Source organism: Macrosteles quadrilineatus, unplaced genomic scaffold, assembly GCF_028750875.1.
Source record: "Macrosteles quadrilineatus isolate MER2022 unplaced genomic scaffold, UCM_ALF_1.0 Scaffold_2__2_contigs__length_208266976, whole genome shotgun sequence".
Classification (NCBI taxonomy): domain Eukaryota; kingdom Metazoa; phylum Arthropoda; class Insecta; order Hemiptera; family Cicadellidae; genus Macrosteles; species Macrosteles quadrilineatus.
In genome coordinates, this window is record NW_026542595.1 from 126,756,527 (window position 1) to 126,784,307 (window position 27,781).

Genomic DNA, 27,781 nt, shown 5'->3' on the forward strand with positions numbered 1-27,781 from the left:
TTTCTATTTGGAACTAATTCTTCATTTAATGTTATAGATTCATATTATTTGTAGCGCTAAATGTTGCAAAGTTAATAGCAACATTAAATATTTGTTCGCTGCACGTGCAGTTCTCACACTCATTTTTGGTTGAGGAAGCTTATAGTCTTAAATTACCGGTATTATTATTCATTACTGTCTTATATAGGAAACAGCAATAATCAGTTGGGGTACATTTGAACAACATGCTTACCAGAGGGAAACATGGTCTTCAAATAGCCTTCAAATGGCCCTCAGACTCCTGTTCAAATCTACCCCACTAGGCACCATTTTGCAAAAAGTTAAATTATGTTTTCTTGAATTGTAATTTATCAATGTAAAATGCATAATTGTATCTAAATATGTACAAGCCATAAGGTAAATGGATCAAGCTTATCTGTACCGGTAATGTAGTTTTTCTATGGAAAATTTACAAATCCCTACAGCTAAAAATTTTTCTTGTGGTGCTCTAAAACTTCTTTTCCCAACAACAAACTAAGAACTGATCAGAAATGGAGGGAGATGAATGCAACCTGTTGTCTTATTTGAGGGCTACATTTTACAGACTGGTCCACACTGGTTTACAGACAGTATAAAAATGTTGGCAAATTTAAACCATTCAAATGTGCCCCACTCTCCCCTACTTAATGAACTCTCAGTTGTAACTGTAGCAAAAATATTGGCCTAAAAAAAATTAGGCCTACCAGTTAGCCTAACTTAAATAAATTACAGGTTTGAACATTACTGGTAAGTTAAGTTCAAAGGTACATCTTCAATTTTTTTTAGCAAAATTTTTAAGCTATAGCCTGTAAAAACCTCTTGGGATGCACAAAATCGGTTGTGGGGCATTGGTTCAAATGTGGCAAATTATACTAGGTGGCTAGCATCCGAGACGCTCTCTTTCGACACACGCGCAAAGATAGGGAATACACTATTACCATAGGTCGCATGGTAAGACCTGGACCCGGGGCCGATTTACTTTTTCGATTTTATGTCCCCAGAGGCCAAAAACACCATCTGTTCGTATAGATTTAAATACGGTATAATATATATGGCCGCAAACACCATAACTTGAGTAATTTGTGGCTTAAAGGTGAGGGTAGGATAAACTTCGGGAACCAGGATGAACAACAGACCTTTTAAACGGGGTTTTATGGGGTAAAAACTAAAAAAGGGTTTTGTAATTTTTTACCGACAGTACCGGTACCTAAAACAAAAAAAATCCCAATTTCTCTCTAGACAATTAAAATGAGCTTTTAAAAACAAATAATTTAGTATAATAAAGTGTTTTTGTACGGTTATTAGTTAGGCTACGGTTAATTTCAAAAAAGTGTAAATTAAAAATTCCCATTTTATTCTTATAGAAAATATTGTTAACTTTTGGAATTTGCTTGTCTATGGATATATTTTGATGAAACTTGGCCAATTTGGTTTATACTAAGCTATTAATACTGTATTTTACTAAAAACACACTTTATTAGCCTCCCTGAAGCAGCAAACCTGGGTAGCCTACTCGTTAAACCTAATGATATTTAAATAGATATATAAACAAAAAGTGACAAAACATTGAAATAAAATGGTAGACCGAGAGGCTAGCATCCCAACACAAATCACGTCGTTTTTTGCTCGAAGTGGGACGCTAGCCTCTCGAACACCAGCGTCCTAGTATAATCGTAGCCTTACAATTAGGTGTGAAGCAAATTGAGGGTTCTGTTATTTTGAATCATCAGTTATCTCTGACTTTTGCATTTAAACTTGTTCTGCGGTCACTATGCTGGGTATTCATCTTTGCTCTTCATCGTGAACATTTATTCATCCATTTTTTATTCAGTGACGCATTCAATCTTCAGTGATGATAATGTCCTATACACTTCATAAATTTCAATCAGTCCATTTTTTTCCTTTAAAACATTATTAAGTTACTGTACACACTTACATAGTTTGCCAGATTTTAATTAAGGCAAACATTTCAAACAGCCATTGTAACTAGACTTTCTCACATAAGTCCGCACGGGTGAGTACTACGACTATCCGCAGTAGGCCTACTATCCTGATAATTAGACCAATTCGTAAATACCAAGGCAAAAATGTGGTTCGGATTCCACAATAAACTGTAGGTCCCTTAGTTGCCATTAGCTGTATGGGCTATTAATTAACAGCTGTGTCTAAGGAATGTCGGCCTTAGTCACTATCAAAACTACAAGATCGCGCCACTCATCCTACACTTACCTCCATTCATACTTGGCTTAAAATACCTAGGCTTACATTGTATGGTCCCCATTTCATTAGAACAGTATTAACTTGATTCTGATTGAGCAACTTAGGCCTAATGTCCAGACACCAAGATTCTGTTACGTCTTGCAGTGGCATGTGGCTACGTTTTATTTTTTTGGTGGGGGGGGGGGGGTAAAGAAAGGGCCAGTATGAAATGGGAGGGGTATCGACAAAAACATAATTTACTTTCTGAATAGCCCGTATTTACTAGTTTCCATAGTAGCTTTTCTACTAGCCTATAGTTTTAAAAACTAAAACCCCTTTTTATAGATTTCCGTCTTTGGCCAATTTATTCAGACATCGTTGAACTTATTGACGTATGGTTCAAGATTTGATTTTTTTGTGCAAACTAAAGAAAAAATCTAGTACACCAGGCTAGAAAAGTAAGTTTTCGATTTTAAAGGCTGTCATTTGGTGTATTTATTTTCACGCTCCAGTAGGCTACATATTTTGAATTTTATACTTGATTTTAAAATAGTAAATAGTATTTTAAAGGAAATAAAATAATAATCCTGCAAATCAATTTTGTTAGTATTGTTGCTTAAAAGTAATGACTAACTTCTTGCCTGTAGAGAGACTTTGTAGCTGTAGATAAAAGTATTTCTTAATCTTGCAGTAGATTTTTTCAGAGAAGTTAGAAGTTTTAAGGTACTTAAACAATAAGCTATAAGTAGGCTAGACGTAAATCTATGTATATTTTTTCTATGATGTGTAGTACAGTACACTCCTGATTAACTCAGGCTGTTCCAGGGTTATGTGATTTTTATTTCAAACTGAAATAAAATTAATCCAATATAGGCCTATGTCATCTATTGTGTCTGTTAGTCCCTTGTGCGTTACGATATTGTTCATCAGATTGCCATAAAACTTGTCGATTGGGGAGGTTGTCACGGGCAAAGTTTATAATCAGAAATTCTATATTCTATAGTGTGGGCCTACTTGTAAGGTTTAGAAAAATATTGACTTAGGGCTTTAATCCTATGAATTTTCAATGTGCCTATGAGGTGAATTTTGTAAACAGTTTTATTAAATAACACTAGTTTTAAAACAAACCAAGCAATCATGTAATCAGGTTGTTCAAGGTTAAAAAGAATTTACTAAAGTATCCATATCGTCTGAGGAGATGTAAAATAGTGAAGCAATATATTTGAACCTTTCACAACTAATTATTTCCTTAGAACAATCACTATTTTTTGTACAAGCTTAAAGATCTTAGATCACTCTAACATATGTCACTTTAGAAAGCATTCACTACTATTTCATTTTAATCATACAACTTAAGTTTATCGAAAGACTATTGAAGATGTTACTTAGCCTACAGGGGGGGGGATTCCACCCTGTACACAAGCCAAGCTACCTGTCAAAGCCGGGTGGGGGGGGGGGTAAAATTTCACTCCAGACATAAATAATTTGATTTTGGCAGGAGGTACAATTCCGGGCCGTACATCTCCTGCTCTTTTTTATTTCTAATAACTATCCGGTTCACTGACTTACCCAAATTAAATCGATTAGATTTAGTTAAAATCACAGTGTAGGCCCCTATATGGGGTGGAATTATACCCCCTCCAGGTGTGACGTCGACGATCATTGGGAGGTCAAATTCCGGCGACCCATTATTTTCAATTTACTTTACACAGAAGTATATGTTATTTAATTACGTATATAATTAGGCTATTCTTTCCAACTTAAAATGACATTTTATATATTTATGCCTCTAATATATACACAGTGTGAGTTTTAAATGAGTTCCCCCCCTATCTTTTTCTATCTTTCTTAAGATAGAGGCCTAAAACAATTTGAGCGCTCGAATAATCAGGGCTTTGATGCTTGAGAGTGTGCTGTGATCTGTCAAAGTATTTTTTAGACTACTACCTTTAAAATAGTTGTCTCGGAACCAATCTCCAGCCAAATAGTAAAAACCTACTGAAAACCTACTGAAGGTAGGGCCTACTGAAAAAATGTACCTTATTTGGAAAATAGCGTATATCTAAAATATTACCGTATATCTAAATTTGTCGTAGATCCATTTGTTACCTGTTATATGAATCATAACAGTTTACCTAACAACTGCATCTACGACAAATTTAAAAATATTGGTTTTTTAATGCTTGAATTAATAGTAAATATCTTTTTTGATTTACAATGAAAAACTAGAAATTAAGGCTGATTGACATGAATATGAATAATGTGTGATCAAGGTCATGCTTACACTTTCAAACTAGTCTAATACTAACCAAGCATTAATACCACTTTTTGCATTAAAAGTGAAATAATTCATAAACAATTTAATGCCAGCAATTGAACAGAAATGTAGCCTAACCTTAGACAGCGTGTCCACATTATGGAAAGTCAGGGATAGTCATGGAAAGTCATTGAAAAAAATTATGGTCATGGAAAGTCATGGAAATCCCCAATGATGGATGGATTTCAGGGGGGACCTTTCAATGCTTTAGTCGGCCGTAACCGCGACTATTTTAGCATTTTTCCATGACTTTCAATGACCATAATTTTTTTCAATGACTTTCCATTGAAAAAGAGGTGAAGCTTGGAGGGGAATAGTGGTGTGGCGGGGGAAGTGTCGCTATGCGAGGTGACGATCGGCTCGTCTCCTACCCCCACCATGGATTTCCCCGCTTTAGACCGTTCCCGCCGAAAATCTCAGGCTTCACCTTGTTCTGCACGACCTCTACCTATTTTACTACATTGTTATCTGTTAATACAATATATTTCAATATTTTCTGTGAAATAACTTGTCTAGGCAGTATTATTCATGTGTGTACGGTATATTATAATTTTTGAGTTAAGTTCATGAGTCATGGAAATCAATGGGTAATGGTCATGGATAGTCATGGAAAGTCAGGGAAATTGATGACAAAATTTCTGTGGACACCCTGTTAGATTACCTTAAAACCAGTACTATTCTCAATACAATCCTCCCTTACTAAGCAAACGGGGGAAAAAAATGTAGCAACTCAAGTAAAACTTTAAGTGCACTAAGTGCTTTTAAACACTGTATTGAAGCATGTAAATAAAATCAAAATAAAAGAAACGTGTGCATCCCAATCATGAGGTGGTTTTCTTATTGTAAGGTTTTGCTAAACCTACATCAAATAACCAAAGTTATTATAAATAGCTAGCCTAATTGGTAATCATGTTTATAGTTGGTTGAAATTACTATCCCCAATTGTACAGTCATGTAGGCTTGAGCAAACCAGTGAATATTACTTAGCCATCCTTGACTTCATGGATGGTCGGACATGGAAATCAGTTTGGGTTAAATATAGCTGCAGAGGCAGCAAGTTGACCTTGCAAAAGACGGGACGTTGCACTCCAGGAACAGCTTCTTGGTTTTGGCACTATTTTACTGTAGACATGTTATACAGCCTCTGCACGATGGTTTTTCCAATACTAGTAAAAGGAATGACTTGCTTGCTTTTTTCAAATCTTTGACATGGGAGGTTTTTATGGCGGTTTACATTTGTAATTTTTAGTTTGATTCAAGCTATGTCATAGGCCTATGTATCTCGAGATGATATTTTCTTATTTCAGCCAAAGTAAATTTTTTAAAAGGAAAATCCTCTCGTCAAACCATCTTGAAGGGTTAAATATTGCTCCAACAGAATCGTAAATCCATAAAATCTCATCCATTAGAATAATTCACGCTTTATGAAGTTTTAAATAGAAGACTGTAGGGAAGAAAATGTTTAAGTGGCAAAGAAATTTAATTTGTTTAAAATTCCTCAAATGTTGTAAAAAAAGGTTTATTGTAATCATTTGTTTAGTTATCTTTAAACAGTGGTGTTTAAGTATCACTTTTCATCAAGGGGACATCTGTCTAAACGCTTTTCCCCTTTTATATATCTTGTAAAGATGTTATGTGAGCAGAAAGACATTTTCTTAAAACTACCAGCGAGACACTCGTAATTTATGGCTGTTTTATGCATTAATGTTTCCAAGCCTCTTGCAAAACAACACGTAACCAACGTGATTACATTGCATTGTGGGACGAAGGATCTGAGTCTATTTGAATTGGAATGCATAATACATTGTATAATAATTATTATGTGTTGTTTCAACTAGTATTCAATTAAAGTTTTATCACAACTTTGTTATTATCTAGTATACATTTTCTTGTCATTCTTTTGTCTCGTTAGTTTTGTCTTAGCAGTGAGTTAAGGGAATTTCAAATTTTAATTACAATGTGACTGAAAAAGGGACATTCTCTAGCTAAAGGAAGGCTCCAGAAAACTATCAAGTTCTTTGGTCAGACCTTACTTGCACTCTGGCGCTACACTTCACAACGAGCCTTGGCCTCCATCACAATTTGTCTCCAGACTTCTCTATTTATTGCTCTCTGTCTCCAATTCCCAGTTCTCAAAAGTCTCAAATCCTCTTCAACATCTTGCAACCATATTCTCCTTGGCCTCTCTTTTGTGCATTTGACCATCTAGTAAATTTAGAGGTTCTTTCATTCCTCATTCTCAATACGTGACAGATTCATCTTATCCTCAGTGATTTTATCACCCTATATCCTCTCCATGGATTTCATCCAGCTCCTTGTTATTTCTTATTCTACATTGCTCCCCTTCTTTTACCGGACTAAAGATTCGTCTTAATATCCTTCTTTCAAAAACTCTCAGCATCGAAGCTGAGCAGTGTCTATGTTCCAGCCGCATAGGTTACAACAGGTTGTCTAGTCCTTCGGTCAGCCCTGTAAGATTGAAACACGCAAGTAAAGTTCGCTATCAGTTATTACGCTATATTCACGGTAAAATGTCAAAGTTTCCTTATTACTATTTCTTTAAAAAATTATTTGGCTCTTATGTCAGTTTGTTATTAAAACCATTAGAAATACTGTAGCTTACAATTTTTGAAAATGGTGCTGGAAGTGTTCACTTTTTATGTGGGACTAGCTGAACCCGGCAGACGTTGTCATGCCTTTGACTATTTATAATTTAAGTACCGTAACGTTTAATTGTCTTATTGTATATGAAGTGCTTATAGCTAAATTAAAATACGTACGACAACTAATGAAACACATATAGTACAAAGGATAACCGATTCTTTATTATTGCTCTTATATTAATGCTAGTGGGTAGGGTAGACAATATTTTTGGTCTTTCTATTCGGCTCAATCATGTCCTGGTTGAAGTTCGTTCGCTACGCTCACTCACCTTTAGGTTGGAGCTTGTTCGCTACGCTCACTCACCTTTAGGTTGGAGCTCGTTCGCTGCGCTCACTTGCCTTCAGGTTAGCTCGTTCGCTACGCTCACTTGCTTGCCATCAGGTTAGCTCGTTCACTACGCTAACTCGCCTCCAGATTTAAGTTCGTTCGCTATACTCACTCACCTTTTGGTTGCCAATTAGCTGTTGTTGTCATAAATGTAAAAGAAATAATAGTGCTGCACCCTGTTGGTAATCCTTGTAACTTTAATGCTATTGAACATCATAGAACAGAACCAACTTGTTTAATTGAAACAGCTGTTAAGATTAATTAATTCCATTTCTCATAAGGTTAACATGGGAAACTCCAGAGCCTTTGGGGCGGAGCCGATTGGGCGGATCACGAAATTGATGGTGTATAAACCTATTCCATGAAATTCTACACGTATGTACCAAGTTTCGTGGCAATCGGTTCAGCGGTGTCTGAGTTTATCACTGCCAAACATATATATATATATATATATATATATACAAACATCCTCTTTTATACTTATAGATTAAGTTGTGAAGTGTTCTTGATAAGCCATTCTGTTTCAACACCGGAATTGAACACTTGCAAATGACAATCAAACAGTTGCATGCTTATCTTACCATCTGTACCTCTCATGCTGGTATTTCAGTATATTTCAAGGTCAACATTGATTATACATTAACCTTTTATGTGAGGGATCGACTGTAATTTTGCATAACATTGTTAATAGGCTACTTAGCGTTGCTTGAAAAGTCTATACCGGTACTGTGTTTTTGTATAGTTATTCGATGAAAAAAGAGTTTTAAATTCATTTACACTCATCAATATTTTACAGAGACACCCCTTACATTTTAAACTTGAGAAAGGTAAAGATGTAGACAGAGATAGAGAAATACCTTACCTATATTTCCTCAATCTTATAAACAAGCTGACGATGAAAAACTACGGTACCCAGTTTGTAAACTTATCCCTCCTTTAAACATTGAATGAAAAATAACTCTTTTTTTTAATTCCCTTGACCTTTTACTCATCAATTTGTGGGAAAAGAGCAACTGTGTTTATTTTATTCTTTCATTGTACATTATCTAGGCACATTGGTAGGCTTTAAACAAAGACTAACTGCCATATTTCTCACACCCAGCTGTTCCTGATCATTGGGCTCTAATTAAATGATCCTAGCTGAAACAGCTGATCTTATTCAGTAACAAGGCTACACAGATAATCTCAACTCTACTCTCATCCATCACTCATATTTGGGAAATACAAGCCTAGGTGGTGTCCCCATCTCAATTGATAATTTTATACCCTTCACAAAAAGGCAGTGAGAAGTAAATTACAGTATTTTGTATTATGATGTTAATGGGCATGACCCCCTTAAAAATGGAAGAATCAAACTGTCACCACCAGTTTTATATCTAAACTACGTAGTTGTTGAATGTGTTAGTTGTATTCTTTCCCAGGTTTTTGCCCTTACAAATACGCTCATGTCGTAGTGGTTTAAGATACAAATCACATTCTTGGCATTGAGGCTCCTAATTGCATGAGGCAGTGTTTCCTAGACTCACTAACAGTGGGCGAAACTCATGCAAATCTTTGAGTGGGGAATGTTGCGGATGAGGCAATGTTGTTCTTCCATCTGTTGCAACATGTGAATTAACAATTACATATATCATGTGCTAGCTTTACCGTACTATCCTTGAATAACGCTCCTTGTCAATAATGGGTTAAACGCCACAAGAGTCGAAGCGCTTTTTATGAGGTTTTTATGAAGGCCTACATTGATTGTCGTTTTTTTGTCATAAATTTGAAGGGTTTATGATAGTGGCGGGCAGGGGGCGGACGTGTTGGGTGTCATAAAAGTCGTTCATCATTTGTGATTTCATGTTGTTTGAGACTGACCTAAAAGAAACTAAATAGTGTGCCCACACTAAAGGTCTACACCATATACAAAAGGAATTTGGTCAGAATTTATATATCAGAATTTATAATTAAAAAAAAAAAAATTGTGTGAGCTTTCGCGGTATGATACTTTTACTTATTATTTTATTTTATGGTCACATTATTGTTTAAAAAAATATTTTTTAATCGGTAGTTTTTTACCATTAAAAGTGATTTACATGTTATTTAAAATCCGTTTTCATAAACTACTGTTTCGTATCTTGTTTACAATCTGACCGTGGTTAAACATCCAACTTAAGGATCGGCTGTTGAAAATCCTATTTCAACCCCCATAAAGAAAGTTGTTCCTCATCACTGAACTATAGAAATAAACTCCATGGGGGAAGCTCGAAAGGAAATAATATTTTAGTGTCATTCGTCCTTGCGCTAATAGCAATGGCACATCAACTGTAAAATATGTCAAGTAGGACTGGCAAAAAAAGAATGTTACGTAGAACGCTATTGTATAGATAAATATATTGTCTTCAGCTGAACCACAAAGATGGATCTATGAGGAGGAATGTGGATGTTTAATCTATGGTAATAAACTGTGCCTTGTTTCATATCAGTGTGATCAGCTGTTTGTACATTACACGGACGTAATTGAATGACGTAATCCCCCTGTGTACGTCATTCGTCGTGACGCCGACAGGTAGCAGCACTAACAGCTGTTTGTCACAGACCGACAAACCTTGATTTCTTGATACCTTCACTGTATCTGCAACTGCATCGTCGCGTTGCCTCGTCGCCTTGAACTTGCTTTGCGTTTTGATTTATGCTCCGTAAACTAATGAAATGGTCTTTAACCAAGAATAATGAATCTTTTAAGTTTTGTTCGATAAATTTTCATTGCTTATGCAGTTTTTGTTTGTACCTAGTTTGAGTTTTGTTGATGGTTTAAATGGCGGTTCCGTTATATTATGAATACAATTGGTGAGTTAAATGTTTCGTGATTTATTTTAAATTGTGCTTGAACAGAATTGGTTTTAAAACAAATTTTATTGAGTTTTATCACGTTTTACTGTAAATAAATCGAAACTCGACTCGCCCAGAAATGCATTATGAAAGTGCTAAACGTCAAAACCTACGACTTTAATTTTTGTAAATTATTATTTTTGCTGTAACCATGTTGTGATTTTGGAAATATATATTTCTTGGACTATCTTTATTTTTACCCAGGGAACCATTTCTTAGAGTTTGGTGTTAAGGCCTTAGGGACACCCTGTATATTTAGTTTACTTATATAGTCTCGAAGTTTTATAAAGTTATATGATACAAGGTAATGCACTTTTCAATGTTATCTCATTTTAATTTAGTACTTAGTATTGGAATACTGTACTAGTATATATTGACTTTGGGATACTTTGGAGACGGTTTAAACATCACGGCAATGTCTTTGATTTGGGTAAAAATAGTTGATCTTCTTAAAGAAACACACGAATTGCAGGAATCGATACCGATTTGATGTTACAATTAAGTTAATCGACCGCTGTATGTTGTCGATCACATTGCGTTTATTTTGGTGCTGTGCATTCTTAAGTTATTGTTTGACATTGATAACCATCACTGGTGTATATTTAGCCATGTTTTACGGGCTTTTACGCAATTGATTCGTTCGACGTTATCGCATCGATCTCAGGTTATATAACGTCTCAATATCTATTGTGGAGTTATTGGTTTGTTATGTAACGTGTCTTAATTGTATGTATGGCCAATTAGTTGCAACAAAATGTACGATTTAAAACTCAACCAATTGTGGAAAAGGCTTCAGATATGGTAATGAAAACATGGTTTAGTAGCGTATGTGAATAAAATTGTATTGTAAACCATGTAACGAAATTGATACGTTTGGTCCTCCCTTAAAAAAGTGTATTTTTTATCCATCGATGTTCGAGGACATTTTCGGCGCGCTATCGCTAGTACGTTTCATTCTTGTATCGTATGCTTTCACCTCGGTACGTTCCACTAAAAGATTAAAGAAGTAGGCCTAGACACTATTCTACTCTACTGTCTACTCCTATACTCTATGGTTCCACGCACAGGCACTTACAAACCCACAAAGAAATAAGTAAATTTGGTTTTGTTATTATATACGCCTAGGAACAAACTGACGGTAAATCGCACACGTCATGTAGCCATCCGCAAAATGCAGACAATGCTACTATGCTACAATGTAACTGGGTTTATCCTGTTTTGCAGCATTGTAATAATAGAAATAAATAAAATAAAACAAAGTCGGTTGTTTGTTCGGTGTTAAAATAACACGTGCATTTTAAATATGAGTTTACCCTTTACAAGAAATAATTTTTACGAAAATTAACTTGGGTTTACTTATGAAGGGTTGTCGTTTAGGGGTCGTGAGGGGATGTCGTAAATGTCGTTTGACATTTAGAACAATAATATTTCAAAATTAAATCAAATTTCCGAATGTGAAGATTTGTACCCTCCTTATGCTGTAGTTTAACAACAATATCGTAATTTACAAAATACATACTACAGACAATTTTATTTGCGTACACATTTTACGTCATGTTTAATGCTAAACAACTGCTATTCGAAAGCAGTGAGTCTAATTGAGAACATAACTTAGAATAGCGAAATTATAGTGGCTACATTTTTTTGTTATGAATACAATGATGAAATCATTATTTGTGTTAGATTGAACAATTTAACAGTAACACATGTTCGAACGTTCATTATGAACATGTTCGGCTATCTTCGTACATCCCGTCACACTCCAGTTAGTTTGTTGTAAGTTGTATTGATCTATCAACTCGTTCAAACCTCAGGTGAATTCATTTAAATATGAAATGAGGTGGCTTTTTGCGACGGGCTGTGCCTCGGTAGTAAATCTAAGAATTTGTCCGTAACAAAATGTGCTGTAGGCCTAAATGTAACATTATTCGAACAAATTCAATGTTAATTTTTGTATTAGAGACAGGTTTGTCATTCTTAAAGTCAGCTGTTTTTTACGCATTTTGTTCAATTTTGACAGTAATGATTCCTTAAACGTATCTTTTTCCTCGTAGTTTACTTAGAAAACTGATAGACATTTGTTCTCGTCCAAATTTGTTCACTTTTAACGTTTTTTAAATGATAAATTCTCTTAAAAGGTTGTGCAATGTTTCAGTAGCGGCACGGGTTTGTGCTTTAGAAACATGTGTTAATCAATCAGAGTACACATTGTCTATGTTGAAAAAAAGGCTCAATAAATTTCTTGGGTTCTTAACAAAAGTTGACTGAAACAAAAGTGCTATATGGTAATTTTTCCTTGTTTACCATGTATAAATTGAGACATTTTGGTTTGGACGCTACTTTGACTTGTCTCAATGTTCTACTGTCACGAAAACTGTAATTAGGGCCTACAAAAAACTTGTAATCAATTAAAAAATAACCTAGGGATGGGACGATTCCGATTCCGACGATACCAATTTTATCAAGGGATCGTCGATTCTCGATACTTCTTAATAGCGGTTCGAGAATCTTCCGTCATCGTGGCGAAATCGTGATTATCTGCCACGTTCGTGATCAAAACAAATCTCTTCAATACCCAAAAAGTGCCGGAACTATTTCAATGTCCTAAATAACGTAAATTTCCAAAATTTACTTTACTCGCACGAAATTTTACTTGGTGTATCGACGTCACAATTAGTAAGCAAATACGACCGTGAAAACTCTATTTAAGGCCTAATAAATTTAATACCTAGTAGCCTCTTAGCAAATTTCTTTCCGTCAAGTTTAAGTGATTAATTTACGATTTGTTAACCGATCGTTGTAGTCTAGGTGTGTAGGTGTAGCGTACCGCGTTACTTAGCAATAATAGCCAGGAAAGTTCCTGAGCTTCTCGGCAATAAGTTAAAAGTGAAATTATATTTTAATTATTTTCGTCACTTATTGATTGCTCTACCAGTAATGTTTCAGCCTATCGTCCTAACAAATAATTAATCAATTCAATTATTTCTCGTCGTGCACAAATTGTTACTTTACCTACTATTATTTCGCAGTTAATAAGAAAGACACGAGTAACATTCACTCGCTCGTTCGTACAAACAGTTCATACGACGTAACAAATTAACATGGTATTCTCAGTAATCTTTTACCAAGGTACTATTATTTCGCGATGTTCGCTGGGAAACGATCAGAAACATATTAGTATTCTCATCTCAGTTCTGTCATTTCGTACGATCATCGTTCCACAAAATAATACGTTATTTTCAATAACCTATTACCTAAGTAATAGGTGACACTTGGTAAACTATTATATTAAAAAATAACGTCCACCCACACAGTGTAGGTGTAGGTGTAGGTGCCGCAGCGCCCCGACGTCGTATCGCGCCGACGCTACCACTATCGATCACACTTTCTGCGACGGCCAAATCAATCCAGGCCGGGCTGCAGCATTGGCAGTCAGCAGTAACCAGTACTCACGCAAGCAGCTTATCAACCCGCCTTATCAAACATATGGTGCTATCCGGTCCAGGTAACTTACAACTATCTAACTTACCACTTACCACGACGTCGGGATGTGCGAAAAGTGCGGACGAAAGAGTTGCCGTTTCAAGTTATAAGGGGACGTTTTGTGTGATTACCGTGGGATCGATCCCTATGTTTCCCCGCAGTAGGTTTCGGTTTTGGTGAATTTCGTTGTGAAATGTGATATATCGTCGTTTTGTCTTTTGGATTGTTATTTTGGTTCTGCTCACGTTTTGGATGATTTGTGAATGTTTCAATTGGGATCGAAATTCTTCCAAGTTTTTTTTTCTTCATAGAAAACGGGGTGTTTCTGTGTTTTCTCACCTGGTTTTGGTCATTTTGTCTGTCAAGAGTTTGCTTTGTAGCAGATAATGATTTGGGTTTTCCAGAAATGTCCGTTTTTGGAAGCGTCGAGAATATTCCAACAGTGAAATCAAACTCTCCCCAGTTTTGTTGCTGCCTTATGTATATTGTTTTCTTTTATTTGGTTTGGTTAACATTGCCCTAACTTGGCCTATACTTTTGAGTGATGGAGGCATTTTTGTTGCCAGTTTTCTTATCAAATGGGTTTGGATTTATAGCTAACTGTTCACGATCTGGTTGCTTGAGAATGTTCAAAAATCATTGGAATCAAATTCTACCGATTTTGTTTCCTCTTTGAAAATGGGTGTCTGTTGTCTCTTGGGTACTGGTATTTTGTATCTTCATTTATCTTAACTGATAAATTCCAAACGTGTGTGTTGTTGCAAACTCTTTATGGCTAAAGTCTTGTTAGTTTATGTTCTCGATTTTGTACATTTCGCCTAATATAAATTAGATTTTTTAAAGATTGAATTCCATTATTTGACAAGGTTAATTATTGAATAAAATCTGAAATAAACTTTTTTAAACATTTTTTACAATTAATATTATAAAAATATAAAAAATGCCTACTAAGGACTCTAAAGTGACACAGGTTAGATTGGTCCATAAGAATAACGGAATCTTATAACGTGGAGGCCCATGGAGTAGAGTCCCGGCCAAATAAATTACTCAAACAATTTCTTCTTACAAAATTAAATATTTTCTTAAAGATCAATCTGATGTAAATTTACTAATTGCTTAAATTTTAAGGAACATCAAATACCAGGTTTGGATGGAGTGTGTAGGTTTATGATTTTTTTTTAATATTTGTAATCTAGCCGTAGCTCACTAGATGAAATCAAACATCTTAAATGTTAGCCTAATACAAACTAGCTAAAGTAGATGGAAGATAGTTTTGTAGTTAGTTGTGTGTTGTCAAATGTTGATCCTTGGCAGTTTTGACAATGTAACTGAGCTAGTTAACATACCAATGTCCCTGAAGCCTAGTTCACACATGGAGACTGAGTTGGCCGACTGTCTGCGGACTGGGCAGACAGTCTGTCAACACAGTTTCGGATATAAGTTTCCGATGTGTTTTGTGTCCACACTAGCCAGCCAGTGTTTCCATGTTTGTTGGTATGGTGACCGAGGAGGACGTAATTATGTCCTGTGCTGGCTTCATTTTTCTGGACCATGGGCCTAATGAATCTAGGAAGAGACGATGACGGACCCAAAATTTTCTCAAGCAAGGTTCGAACTATGGTCACAATCTTCTATCAGACCTTTCCAGGTGGAGGATTTAGGGACTTAACAAGGTTGACTTCTAAAGATTTTGAAATTTTGCTGGGCTTTTTGGTCTTAAGATTTCAAACTTGAAGAGATGAATAATTCAATAAAATATCATATAATGATTTAAATCATTGAAAACTAATTTCAAAACTTTCAAGAAACTCAATCCAAATTTTTAATACTGCCCAAAAATTGTAATATTACCACTTTGCAGTCTTAACTAAATGGGCTGAGTGTTGAACACTTTCAACTTGTATCCAGTCTCCTGTCTCCAAACACGTCCACACATGCAGACTTGAGACAAAAGTTTTGTTTCTTGTCTCCGTGTTTCCCATTCGAACGGGAAACAGAAAACACTGTATTTTGTCTCCAGAAACACCAAAATTTGTTGGCCATCAGTCGGCCGACTTACTGGAGACAAAATAGCAACACTCTTGAGACTGTCGGCAGACAATGTTTCCGCAGACAAATCGCCATGTGTGTCGAGGCTTGATGTGTAAGCAATCCTTCAAGACAAGCTACGGTTCAACTAAAGTTTTGCTGTATAAAGATTACACCAATGAAGCTGACTGATTTTGTAACCCCCAAACACAAAGATTTTTGTCAGTCTAGCAGTTAAGGTGTAAGTATAATGATTGGCTGACAAGTTATGTTTTTGTTACAGAAACATTATCATTGTCCAGAAGAGGGCCAGGGAGTTTACACATAGCGGTAGAGCCAATTCGTGGCCTTGTCACTAGGTGTATGAGTTCATCGAAGCGCCAGTGGCCCATCAGTTATAGGTAAGTGTGAATAATTTCATTAAATTTTTTTTATGTACCTCTTTCAGGCACTAGGCCCACAGTAATTAAGTTGTCAAACACATTCAAAATATGCCTGTTTAAAATCCTTGGGACTTCAAGATCAAGGAGTCTTATAGAGTCAAAAATGTTATATCTTTATGATGGAAATGTTTGCCGATTCCTCGACTTCAGTGATAGGCTGTTCCGTCCATCTTTATTTAGTTTATTTTTTGCCAGAATTAGAGGTTTTGTTCTAGGTTTTAATATACAGTATAGACTACAGTAAACCCTTATAAATCTATACCCCTATAATACAAAATTTGCTTAACCCTGACAAAGTTCCAGAGTAGGCTACATCTATTCTAATTAGTTTATTTCAATTATCTGCGCAACTTAGCCCTGGATTACTTTAGACATACCTATTCTAAATTCATAGAGTTTACTGTACTGGGTATTTTTACTCTTCAATAGTGGGTCTGTGTAGGGCTATAAACTGTTGCGTAGTTTACGTCATACAATCCATGTCATAATAGCAATGTATATTTCAATATCACAGTATGCATAAACAATAGTTTAATCAAAATTTAATTGACTTTTATTTAATATCATATAATTAAAGTTAAATTAAACCATTTTGAACTGTAAGTTTTGTAGTGAAGGGAGTTGTACCATTTTGTTTGGAATTGAAAGGACTATAAAAGACTAAATACTAAGCAATATTGTTTGAGTTATTTTTGTGAAAATTATATTTTCCGTCTTTATGGGAAAATTACCACTAAAAAAATAAAAAATTCTTAAAAAACTAGTAGGACTAGTACCCACATACCAAATTTGATCAAAATTAGACCATGGTCTTTAGCTCTTCACATTTATAGAGATCACTTTAAAAACCACTTTTTTGAGTTCAGACATATCCACCAACAACTCAAACTCTAACATTTTTACAGAAATATTACTTTCCCTATATAGGCTCTGAGACACTATGTATAGAAAGTAGAAAGTAAAAAATAATAACCTTGTTGTTTAGTAAAAAACATACTTTTAAGATGTAATAGTTTTTAAAAGATAATGATAGTATTGATGATAGTTCATATTCCCTTATTGGTTACCTGAAGGAATAAATGAAGAGTACGCCTACTATTTGATTCGATTGTCAAAACCAGAAATTATGAATCTCAAAACCGAAACCAAAGGTCTTTAAAAATCTAATCCCCAATCTCAAAATACACATGTTAAACCTGTTAAGTTGCCTGGCCAAGTTTGCAAACAAGATAGAAGGTAGGCTAACATTAAAATGTTTATTATTCAATAAAAACCGAGATACAATGATTCCTTGTCCTGATATTATGGTATGTTGGTCCAGGAATAATAGCCGAAATAGTTATGATAGGCCTACCTATTGCAGTTCAGAATAAAATTTACTTGTTTCATTGGTGTTCATTCATCTGTGTGTCCTTTATTAAATATCGTTCTTGTTTCTTATTCCTTTATTTCTGCTCTTTTGCAGGACATCAAAATTTTCAAGTAATCGGCACAGGAAGTCGCAGCCGTTCAGAGAAACGTGATTGTCAGCGCAGTCGTGGAGAGGAGTGTTAGAGCCAACCATCGCTTCCCCCTTCCACCAACAACAACAACAACACCATCATGGGCTCAGTCAATGTCAACCGCAGCGTCAGTGATGCTTTCTACCGCTACAAGATGCCTCGCATCATGGCCAAGGTCGAGGGCAAGGGAAACGGCATCAAAACTGTCATCGTCAACATGACCGACGTGGCCAAGTCTATCGGCCGACCACCCACCTGTGAGTAAACTACAGTGTCGTAAGTTATGTAATATAAACTATGCTAAATTTAGGTCTCCTCCAAGAACCCGTCGTAACCAAGCAAGCTAGTTCAAGTCTATGTCCAATGTAGTTTTCCTCACTTCATCCACTACTATTGTAGCCAGTCGGTTCCCACCCCTATAGGGCGATCAGTCTAATCATAGCTTTCAAAAAGGTTGTGAAAGAAATTTTAAGCTCCCACAGGCCGCCAGCCAGTTATAAATTATGTTCTGAGATTAGATTTTTGTAGTCTCAGTCGTTCACTGCTTTTGAAGTCCCATCGCCACTCGCCAGTTGTGTAAAGGAAGTAAATGAAGGTCTTTGGGCGTGGAAAATGTGCACAAGGGGTAAAGAGAGTGGTAGTAAACATTTGAACAATATTTTTCTTGGTGTTTGCTATTTGCTGCCAATTTTGTACGCAGATCACGGTTTGACTTATAGTAAGAGATTGTCACACTAATAGGGGACGTCTTTGTAATAATATCAAGGGTCACTACTACAGTCAGCTCTGGAATTCTAAAACATGCCAATCAGCGCAAAGTTTGACGAAACGCTTTGTCTGTCTTGTAGGAAATTGATAATCATCCGTTGTGCAAATATGTGCAGGCTTTTACAAATTCCCTAAACCACCAATGTTGAAAAACTTCTGCATAGGCCTACACATCTACTGGGCAACATTAATTAATAGGGATTTACCCTCTTCATACAGCAACGTGATCAAAGAACGCATTTTACTCATGGCAGGAGGGCCAGTTTCTCTTTCATCACGTTTTTGAGTACTATGACAAGAATAATCGTACAAAAGTGATGACCTAGAATAGTAGTGGATCAAGTTGGGAACTAGTTATTATAATTTTGTATTATTTATTGTTCTGAATGTCATTCATGTGTACACTTTTGTATATCTGTGAATAAAGTATCTTTGAATTGAAATGAACTCAACATTGGTTGCTTGCTTGTTGCTTGGCTGTATTAGATATCTTAATTTGAAGACAACCTTTGTATTTGTTACACTGGATTATTCTTAACTCTTGTATTAAGTACTTAACAAAACTTTTTTCTACAGACCCAACCAAATACTTTGGATGTGAGCTGGGAGCTCAGACTCAGTTTGACTTCAAGAACGACCGATTCATCGTGAACGGCTCCCACGAGGCCGCCAAGCTGCAGGACTTGTTGGACGGATTCATCCGCAAGTTTGTGTTGTGTCCTGGTTGTGATAATCCTGAGACTGATCTCATAGTCAGCACCAAGAAGGGAACGATCAGTCAGGGGTGTAAGGCTTGCGGCTTCCATGGACCTCTCGAGTTCAACCACAAGCTTAACACCTACATCCTCAAAAATCCTCCCAGTGAGTATTAAACACGTTTGTAGGTCTGCCATGGATTATTTAATATTTTAGCCTATATGTTTGTTTTGGAGCCCATTTTAGCACTAGAAGCGCTAAGCCGTTTCCACCACAAATCCGAGAAAGGTTTTTGCATCATCTACATTTAAAGTGGTATTTTTAGCCAAAATATTCGTTCCAACCCCGACATATATTAATTTTAATTAACTTAGCACGAAAATATGGACATTTAAAGCTAACATTCTTTTACCTGCTTTTTGACTCCTCATTATCATATATTTAATTATTGTAGAAAATACAACTTTTCTCTTAAGTTTTAGTCAGGTAAAGTTACAAGTTGTTGTGGAAATGTTCATCCTGTATGTGTTGTAGATCTGAACCCAGCCGCCCAAGGCGCCTCTTTGACTGAAGGCAAGAGAGCCAAACGTTCGTCCAAGAGAGTCAATGGAGAGAACGGAGAACCGCGAAGTGGATCACCAAAGTCTGAAGAGGAGGGAGAACTGATTACTCCTGAGAAAGCTGTGCACAAGGTGACAAGTCAACAAAATGTCATACATAGTTTAGTTTGCAGAATATGTTTTATTTTAATGAAATGTTTTGGTTGTTTGTTGTTTTTAAAATTTTATTGAGTAGCTAGTAAAAATGTTCTGAAAGAGGACTGAAGGTCATTCTTCGGAAATTATAGTTATAATATAGTTCAGCTTGCTTACCGTGGGACTTAGGGTACAGAAATTTAAGAGGCCTTGAGGGTAGATTGTAATACAGGATGTCTTTATAGAGTAGATTGAAAAGAATTCAGTGTTGTTTTGTGCATCTTTAAACTCAAGGACTCCTAATTTTCTCAGATATGCTGGTTTAACTTTTTTCCTTTCCATAAAATTCCTTCCAGCCATTTGAGGTTGCTTTAGCAAGGGCTCTTAAGAAATGTGTTGTCACAATATTGTTGTGTCAATGAGATTTTTGTATTTCCATGTTAAATAGTCCTGGTGACTGTTTCTTAAGATTCCTAGCTTTTAATTTAACCACCTGTTAAATTTGACAATTCAGTAGACTCCATTTTATCTGGGCACCTTTTAACCGGACATCGGTTTAACTAGACTACACTCGGCAGAAATGACATCTCTTTAACCAGAAAATTTTTATCAGCACATCAGTTTAACCGGAGTTGATCAGCAGGAAGTGGACAGTACTGAAATGACCGTTCTTGTGGGAAAGATTTGAGACCAGTAATCACGTGTCTTAAATACAATGTTCTCGTAAATTTAAGTCAAATACTTTATACAGTATGTTTTTAAACGGTCTGTTTTAACGAGTCTTTGGGGACGTCGGTTTAACTGGAAAACCCGTTATCCGGACTGGCCTCGGTCCCGAGGAGTCCGGATAAGAGGGAGTCTACTGTGTAGTGGGAGTTTTATTTTGAGGTAAAATAGTTGGTCTTTTCCTTGAAGTTAGCTAGTGTTTTGAACTACACTACATTTCAGGAAGTAAGTAAGGAAACTACTACAGTTTTTAAGTGACTCTTGTCTCCCATCCCTACGTTAAGCTACCTAATTAACCTACCTAGAGCCTAATCTATCTGTTTATGTTATTGATTTCAATAACTGAGGGATATTAGCTAGCTTACCTTAGAAAAAGTACAGGTAAGCCACAAAAAGCAGAGAAGACACATAAAACAAAATATTCTGTCCCTGGAAGACTTTGTCATTTATAGGTTGGTTACAGCAACCATTTTGTGGACTTTATTCGTCTACACTTAGCCCCTAAGTCCCTCAAGGGATGATATACTGTGTGTTTTATGTGTGTTCTGAGTATTCAATAGCCTACCTGTACTTCTTCTTAGGTAAGCTAGAAGCTATCTTCTCAGTCTACAAATAAAAATCCTGGCCTAACAAACCTATAGGCCCATGAGATTATGTTAATGTTTGCTATAGTGTAATTATCTGGTTGTATGCAGGATGAAGATGAGACAGACTGGGCTGTAGACGTGTCAGAGGAAGCTGTCCGAGCCAGACTACAAGATCTCACAGACGGAGCTAAGGTAAAGTACATCAGTTCACACTGAAATTAACATAAACATAAAAGTAAACTTGACATTTTCATCTCCTTTGAAAAAGCGTCCTTCACTCACTAGCTGTTAAATAACTATTTCCTCTTTTTATTTTCTATTTCAAAAACGTCATTCGTGTGTACAGGGTCTGACCATCACAGATGACCTGGAGAAGACCGAGAAGGAGAGGATGGACTTGTTCTACAACAGTGTGAAGCAGCGCAAGGACGCAGGACTGCTGGAACAGCCGGCTACAGCCAAGGAACTAGTGGCGGAGGCAGAGAGATTGGAGATCAAGGCCAAGGCTCCTCTGGTGTTGGCCGAGCTGCTCTTCACTGACAAGATACTGATGGAGGTGAGCCAGTTGTCAACAATGAGACAGTTGTCAGGTTATCTGTTTGTGCTTGGCGTATTGATTACATTGAGGTAAAGAGTTTGAAATTGTCACATATAAGCTGTCTTTTGTACTCGAGTAGACAGTACAATTGGACGCCTTCCTCTGCATAGCAGCTTGACAACAATTATGATGTATTACTTTGTCTGGTCAAAAATTTTGGCATTCGGGTCTGAGGCTGTAATCAGGTCATGGTCACAGAAAAGTCGGGAACATCTTCCTCAATCGCAGCAAAAACGTGTACATCGCACACAATTAAATTGTTTGTTCATACATTTTTACAGGATGCTTTCAGTCAATCGCAAAAGTAAAAGGTCGGCTGGATTCAAAAACAAAACCCATCGCACACCTTTGACCTGAGCAGAGTTTGACCCAAAAATTATTTTCAGCCCGGACCGAACCTTCGGGTCAACTGTTGGCTCACCTTCTTTCCACCAGCTCGGAATGGCTTAAGTTTCATAGTTTTTCATCATTTATTGTCTATAAGCAGACAATATAACAAACAATAGTTTGTGTATCATTAAACAAATACATCTACCTAGCCAATACAATAATTATAGCCTATCTTATCTAAATCTGACAACAATGTTCATATACTGCAATTGTGTTGCAGATCAAGAAAAACCGTGTGCTGCTGCTCCGTTTCACCCATGACGACATGAAGGCCCAGAAGTATTTGATTGGTGGTGTTGAACAAGTTATTGGACTGCACAAAGACGTTCTCTTGCCAAAGTCTCCCATCATATTTAAGGTAGCCTAATTGGGATGAACCTTTTTAACAATAGGATTATTAGTAAGTCACAAGAGCAAATTAAGGAAGATCAATGAGTCTTTTAAAAAAAATTCAGTAATTTCCTTAAGCCAAAACTAAAAGAAGCTGAAAAAAGAGAACAATCATACAAGGGCTTTACACATATTTTTCCAGAGGAAGTTGAAGGTAATGATGTTTTGGTAAAGACGGCTTCAGGTCTGGGCTATGGAGAGGTTTAACACCAGGTTTACCTTACTGACAAAAATAAATGAAAATGCACAAATAAACTCAAAATCGCTGAATTTTCAGAGCTGTTAGCTCCTTTAGTAGTAGATTTTTTGTTGTTTTAGGACATTCTGGTTTTGGAAGGCGGAATAAATATATGCTGTCCAGTCTATAACTTAGTATTCTATATTTTCGCAAACCTGCTGCGTTGAAGTAGGATTATTATTCGAGGTATAGGTTCGGGGCGTTCTCTGAATTTGGTTATCTGGTGGAAATATTCCAATCTTCTAATTTTTTAGAAACTGCAAGTTGGGAAGGGCTTTTATCAGTGAATTAGCTGTTGAACACTTTTTTGTTTTGGGTGGCCATAGTTAACTGTGGGTTTGTCTTTGAATGGCTTTGTCCGTTCATCCTAGTATCCACAGTATGTTGATGGTGGTTGTGTTGACAGATGCTGTATGACATGGACATCCTGGAGGAGAAGGTGGTGCTGGAGTGGGGAGGTAAGGTGAGCAAGAAGTATGTGACCAAAGAGTTGTCCCAAGAGATACACAACAAGGCAGAGCCCTTCCTCACCTGGCTGAAGGAGGCTGAGGAAGAGGAAGAGAGCAGCGAAGAGGATGAGGATGACCTGGAGGTAAAACATCGTACACAATTGTGAAAACTAATGGTTTAATGTAGGTTTTCCTGGCTGCCAAATAAGGCTGTGTGGTTGTGAATATTGAACACGTTTTCTGTTTCTAGGGCCTGCTACTTTCCTAGAACTGGGATATTCAATTGCGGGGTTGGTTTATGTATGATTTTTTAGTGGAGTATCAACCAGTTGCATCACAAAATTACATATGTCACTAGTATTACAGTTTGACCTAGGAGGATTTATATCAAGAAGAGGGCACACTAAAAGGAATACACATGTTGCGGTAAAGCCAGCAGAGCACTAGAGTGGAACACGGAGCCGTAGAGTGGCAAAAGCCGTCGCTATAACATGAGAGGGATAGGGATATAAACGTTACGTGCGCTCTTACTAAAACACCTGTGTTCACTGATCATTCTTAAAGTAAATTAAATTTCTTTTTGGATGGTGTAATTTTATTCAGCAAACTATTATTTACTATTGAAGATCAAAGTTGTAAGAATTGCTCTTGATTTTGAACATATGATTGCTTTAATTACGTTTTTTGTATGAGGTATCAACACAAATTATCAATTTATTTGTGTGTTGCGTTTTAAGAGTTCTCAAAATAAAAATTATATAAATCCTCCATGTGTTGGACCGAATAGGGACATGACAACAGTCACAAAAAGTCATGTTAGCATGTGAGGTCTAACCAGTAACATACCAGGAACATGTGCAAATATATTGTAAATAATTGACAGTATTTTTAGTGTTAGTGAGCTGAATATAGAATTCCTCTGAAGATGCCACACAAGCTGGTGAAAATCATAGGCTGAATACTAAGTTCTAGTGAAATAATAGAGAAAACAACAAATTTTTAAGTTATTGAAACTGGGATTTAACATAAAATGTACAGGGTGAGTTTTAATTGTCCCCCCCCCAACATTTTTCTACATTTTTTCAAATATCAATCCCAGACCACTTCCAAACATTGTTGGGTAGTAAGTACTTCATTTTGACAAGGTGGTCATTTCCGGCCGCCATCTTGGATCCGCCATATTGGATGCAAAATTTTTTTTTCAAAAGTAAAGGTGGAGTTGTGACCCATTATTTCAAACTAAATTTTTACCCTGATTACAATGCCGCAAACTGTTTTTAAAAATCTTGATTCATTCTAAAGTTATGAGGGCTTTTTAAAACTTTATTTTTAGCCCATTTTAACATTGCGCATTTACAAACTAAGACCATAATCTCAAAATAGTGCCAGATAAAGATAAGTATACACTACCAGTAATTGTCAACCTTTTTTCACTTGGTTATTACTGATGTATTTTTTTCGGCCGCCATCTTGGATCCGCCATTTTGAAATGTGATAAATTATTTTAAATATGAAGGGGGTGTTGTGACCCATCATATCGAACTACTTTTTTAAGCTAAACTCAATGCCGCAATCCGTTTTTTGTTATCAAGTTTTATTTATGAAATATTGCAATTTTTTTGTAAAAAATGTCAAAATTTAAAAATCAAAAAATGAAAATGAAAAACGGATGATGGAATTAAGTTCAGCTTAAAAAAGTAGTTAGAAATGATGGGTCACAACGCCCCCTTCATATTTAAAATAATTTATCACATTTCAAAATGGCGGATCCAAGATGGCGGCCGAAAAAAATACATCAGTAATAACCAAGTGAAAAAAGGTTGACAATCACTGGAAGTGTATACTTATCTTTATCTGGCACTATTTTGAGATTATGGTCTTAGTTTGTAAATGCGCAATGTTAAAATGGGCTAAAAATAAAGTTTTAAAAAGCCCTCATAACTTTAGAATGAATCAAGATTTTTTAAAACAGTTTGCGGCATTGTAATCAGGGTAAAAATCTAGTTTGAAATAATGGGTCACAACCCCACCTTTACATTTGAAAAAAAAATTTGTATCCAATATGGCGGATCCAAGATGGCGACCGGAAATGACCACCTTGTCAAAATGAAGTACTTACTACCCAACAATGTTTGGAAGTGGTCTGGGATTGATATTTGAAAAAATGTAGAAAAAAGTTGGGGGGGGGGACAATTAAAACTCACCCTGTATAATGTTACATTGAGTTAATTTTTCCTGTAATGCCATCTTCAAATTGTATTAGTTGTGAGATAAATAATTTGATGGTTAAATGTCAGATACTAAGTAGTTTACCAAAACTAGTCTTTTCACCAGATAAGAAACTTCTTGTATAAGTTTTGATGAATATGATGTCTGTTCTAGATTGAATATGATGACCGAGCCAAGGCAACACCTCTAAAGGAGACCAAAGTTGTGGTTGAAAAGAAGCCTCAACCAGCAGACGACGACAACGAGGTTGACGTGGACATTGATGCCATTTAAACTTGTCCTACACCCATCTCAACGCTAATATTATAATTTTGTTAATAGTTAAAAGATAGAATCATTATAATAGTTACGTATCGGATTATATTTGTTAACAATAAGATTTATACTCCAGATTTTACGACAGTGCATTTGTTTAATTTTGAAAGGGGATTTACGATAGACACATTAGTGCGTCCAACCGTTTGTTTTGTGTTTACTGCGTGTAGAAGTGTGTAAACTTCCAAACAGTCTTTTGATGTATAGATGTGTAAAATTTGATAACGATGTTGCGAAAAGACTGTTGTAACGGTGGTGTTTTTAGTGTTTTTGTTTTTCGATGAAAATCATTATATAATAACCGATTTGATTACGTTATGGTTTTGTATTTATTTGTGTTGATAATAAATAATCAAAGATGTGTTTCACTTTATTTTGTATTATTGGGGGCCCACCACTGAACCGTACCTTCCTACGAGATGTATTTCGCTGTGATTGGTTCTTTAACCACTACATAAGTGTATGTTAGTAGAATGAGATTGCCTTAACTGGTGAAGCTGGTATATTTTTATCAATGAAAGGGTGAGCCAGTTTGTTTATTCTTGTAGATTTTACAAAGTCAACATCGTTTACGCAGTGAAAGGTATAAATTACTACTTTACCAGTGAATAGCTCTGTTCATGCTTCTTTTCTTATATGTCGATATTGTCAATACAACTGATGCTTATGGAGGATTTGTTGATTTTCATTTCATGTTACCCTCGATTCCTGTACTGTCCGCTTTTATTACATCAATTATTGAGTTGGGGAAGCTAACTAGGTGTGTATCTTAACACAAATATGAGTGAAGGATGAATTCATTATAATGGAGTGAGATGATAACACAGCTTTGTTACTGACTAAGACAATGTTTTATTAGTCAAGACCATTTATTAAAATGATAAATGACAGCTAGGTCCAGTATCAAACCATCAAAATAATATAGAATAATATAGGTATTTGAATTTTAGTAAAATACAGGTAAAATAATTTTTATTTACGTTCTCTGACAAGAACAGAAAATATCTACTTCTGAATAAGGAGCTAGTAGCTCTGAACATTATATTTGATTACCGGTATGTACTTATTTGTGCATTTTCATATACATCACAAAATCCTTCGGACACCTGGCTTAGAGAATAGAATAGTACTCTACTCTGCAACTTACAAAGTTTCTTGCCCAGTTTTGCCAGGTTCTATTAAAACGTCAAATCCAGAATTATGTTATGACATAGTTTGTACGAGGTTATATCTTAAAATAAATATAAAAATTGCTCTGAAGTAAAAGATGTAATTATTTGTCCAAGGGACTACAAGTTTGTTATAGCTCAGAGCAATAATATTACTCTGAGGTTATAGAAATAAATGCTTTTCCCTTAGAAACAGTTTCATGTTGTAAGGGAAACCTTTTAATCTATGGGGAAACATACACCTTGAACATAGGTGTCCTAATCACACAATATAAAAATTATGGATCGGACAATAAAAGAATTATGAAACTAAGTTCACTTGACTTGCTCTTGCTGGTCCGGTTTATTCAGCTCTACACATTCACAATAAATTTCGTCAAAATTGGACCACACTCTGGCTGGTTTTAATTGGCATCTGGGGACAACTAAATTAAGAAATAAATCAGTCACGGGTCTAGGTGTTTCCATGCTGCCTTCTGTAATAGCATAGACAAAATTTGTCTATGGTAATAGCTTCTTCCCTAGGGGAAAGTCGTTCAAACAAACAAAAATTTTAACTGGCTAAAACATACACACTTGTTGACCAGGTGAGAAATTGTTCGAAGAGTGTAGTGGCAAAATATTACAACGTTGATAGCCCTCCCCAAATTTTACTTTTCCAAGGTGTTTACAGTGT

General features: G+C 36.0%; 1 protein-coding gene across 2 annotated transcripts in view; it reads left to right on the forward strand.

The window, feature by feature from the left end:
• LOC128986832 (eukaryotic translation initiation factor 5) overlaps positions 1 to 26,610 on the forward strand; it is a 29,061-nt gene extending 2,451 nt beyond the window's left edge. Inside the window, exons 1-10 of one of the 2 annotated variants that reach the window (XM_054407387.1) lie at positions 13,796 to 13,904; positions 16,194 to 16,311; positions 17,819 to 18,112; positions 19,200 to 19,484; positions 19,854 to 20,011; positions 21,436 to 21,519; positions 21,674 to 21,883; positions 22,536 to 22,673; positions 23,350 to 23,535; positions 25,775 to 26,610. In XM_054407387.1, the coding sequence (XP_054263362.1) occupies positions 17,956 to 18,112; positions 19,200 to 19,484; positions 19,854 to 20,011; positions 21,436 to 21,519; positions 21,674 to 21,883; positions 22,536 to 22,673; positions 23,350 to 23,535; positions 25,775 to 25,894 (1,338 nt within the window). In that variant the 5' untranslated portion in view covers positions 13,796 to 13,904; positions 16,194 to 16,311; positions 17,819 to 17,955 and the 3' untranslated portion in view covers positions 25,895 to 26,610. Of the gene's footprint in view, positions 1 to 13,795; positions 13,905 to 16,193; positions 16,312 to 17,818; positions 18,113 to 19,199; positions 19,485 to 19,853; positions 20,012 to 21,435; positions 21,520 to 21,673; positions 21,884 to 22,535; positions 22,674 to 23,349; positions 23,536 to 25,774 lie in introns of those variants that run through there. The other variant, XM_054407386.1, reaches the window with a different exon arrangement.
• Positions 26,611 to 27,781: the final 1,171 nt, after the last annotated feature.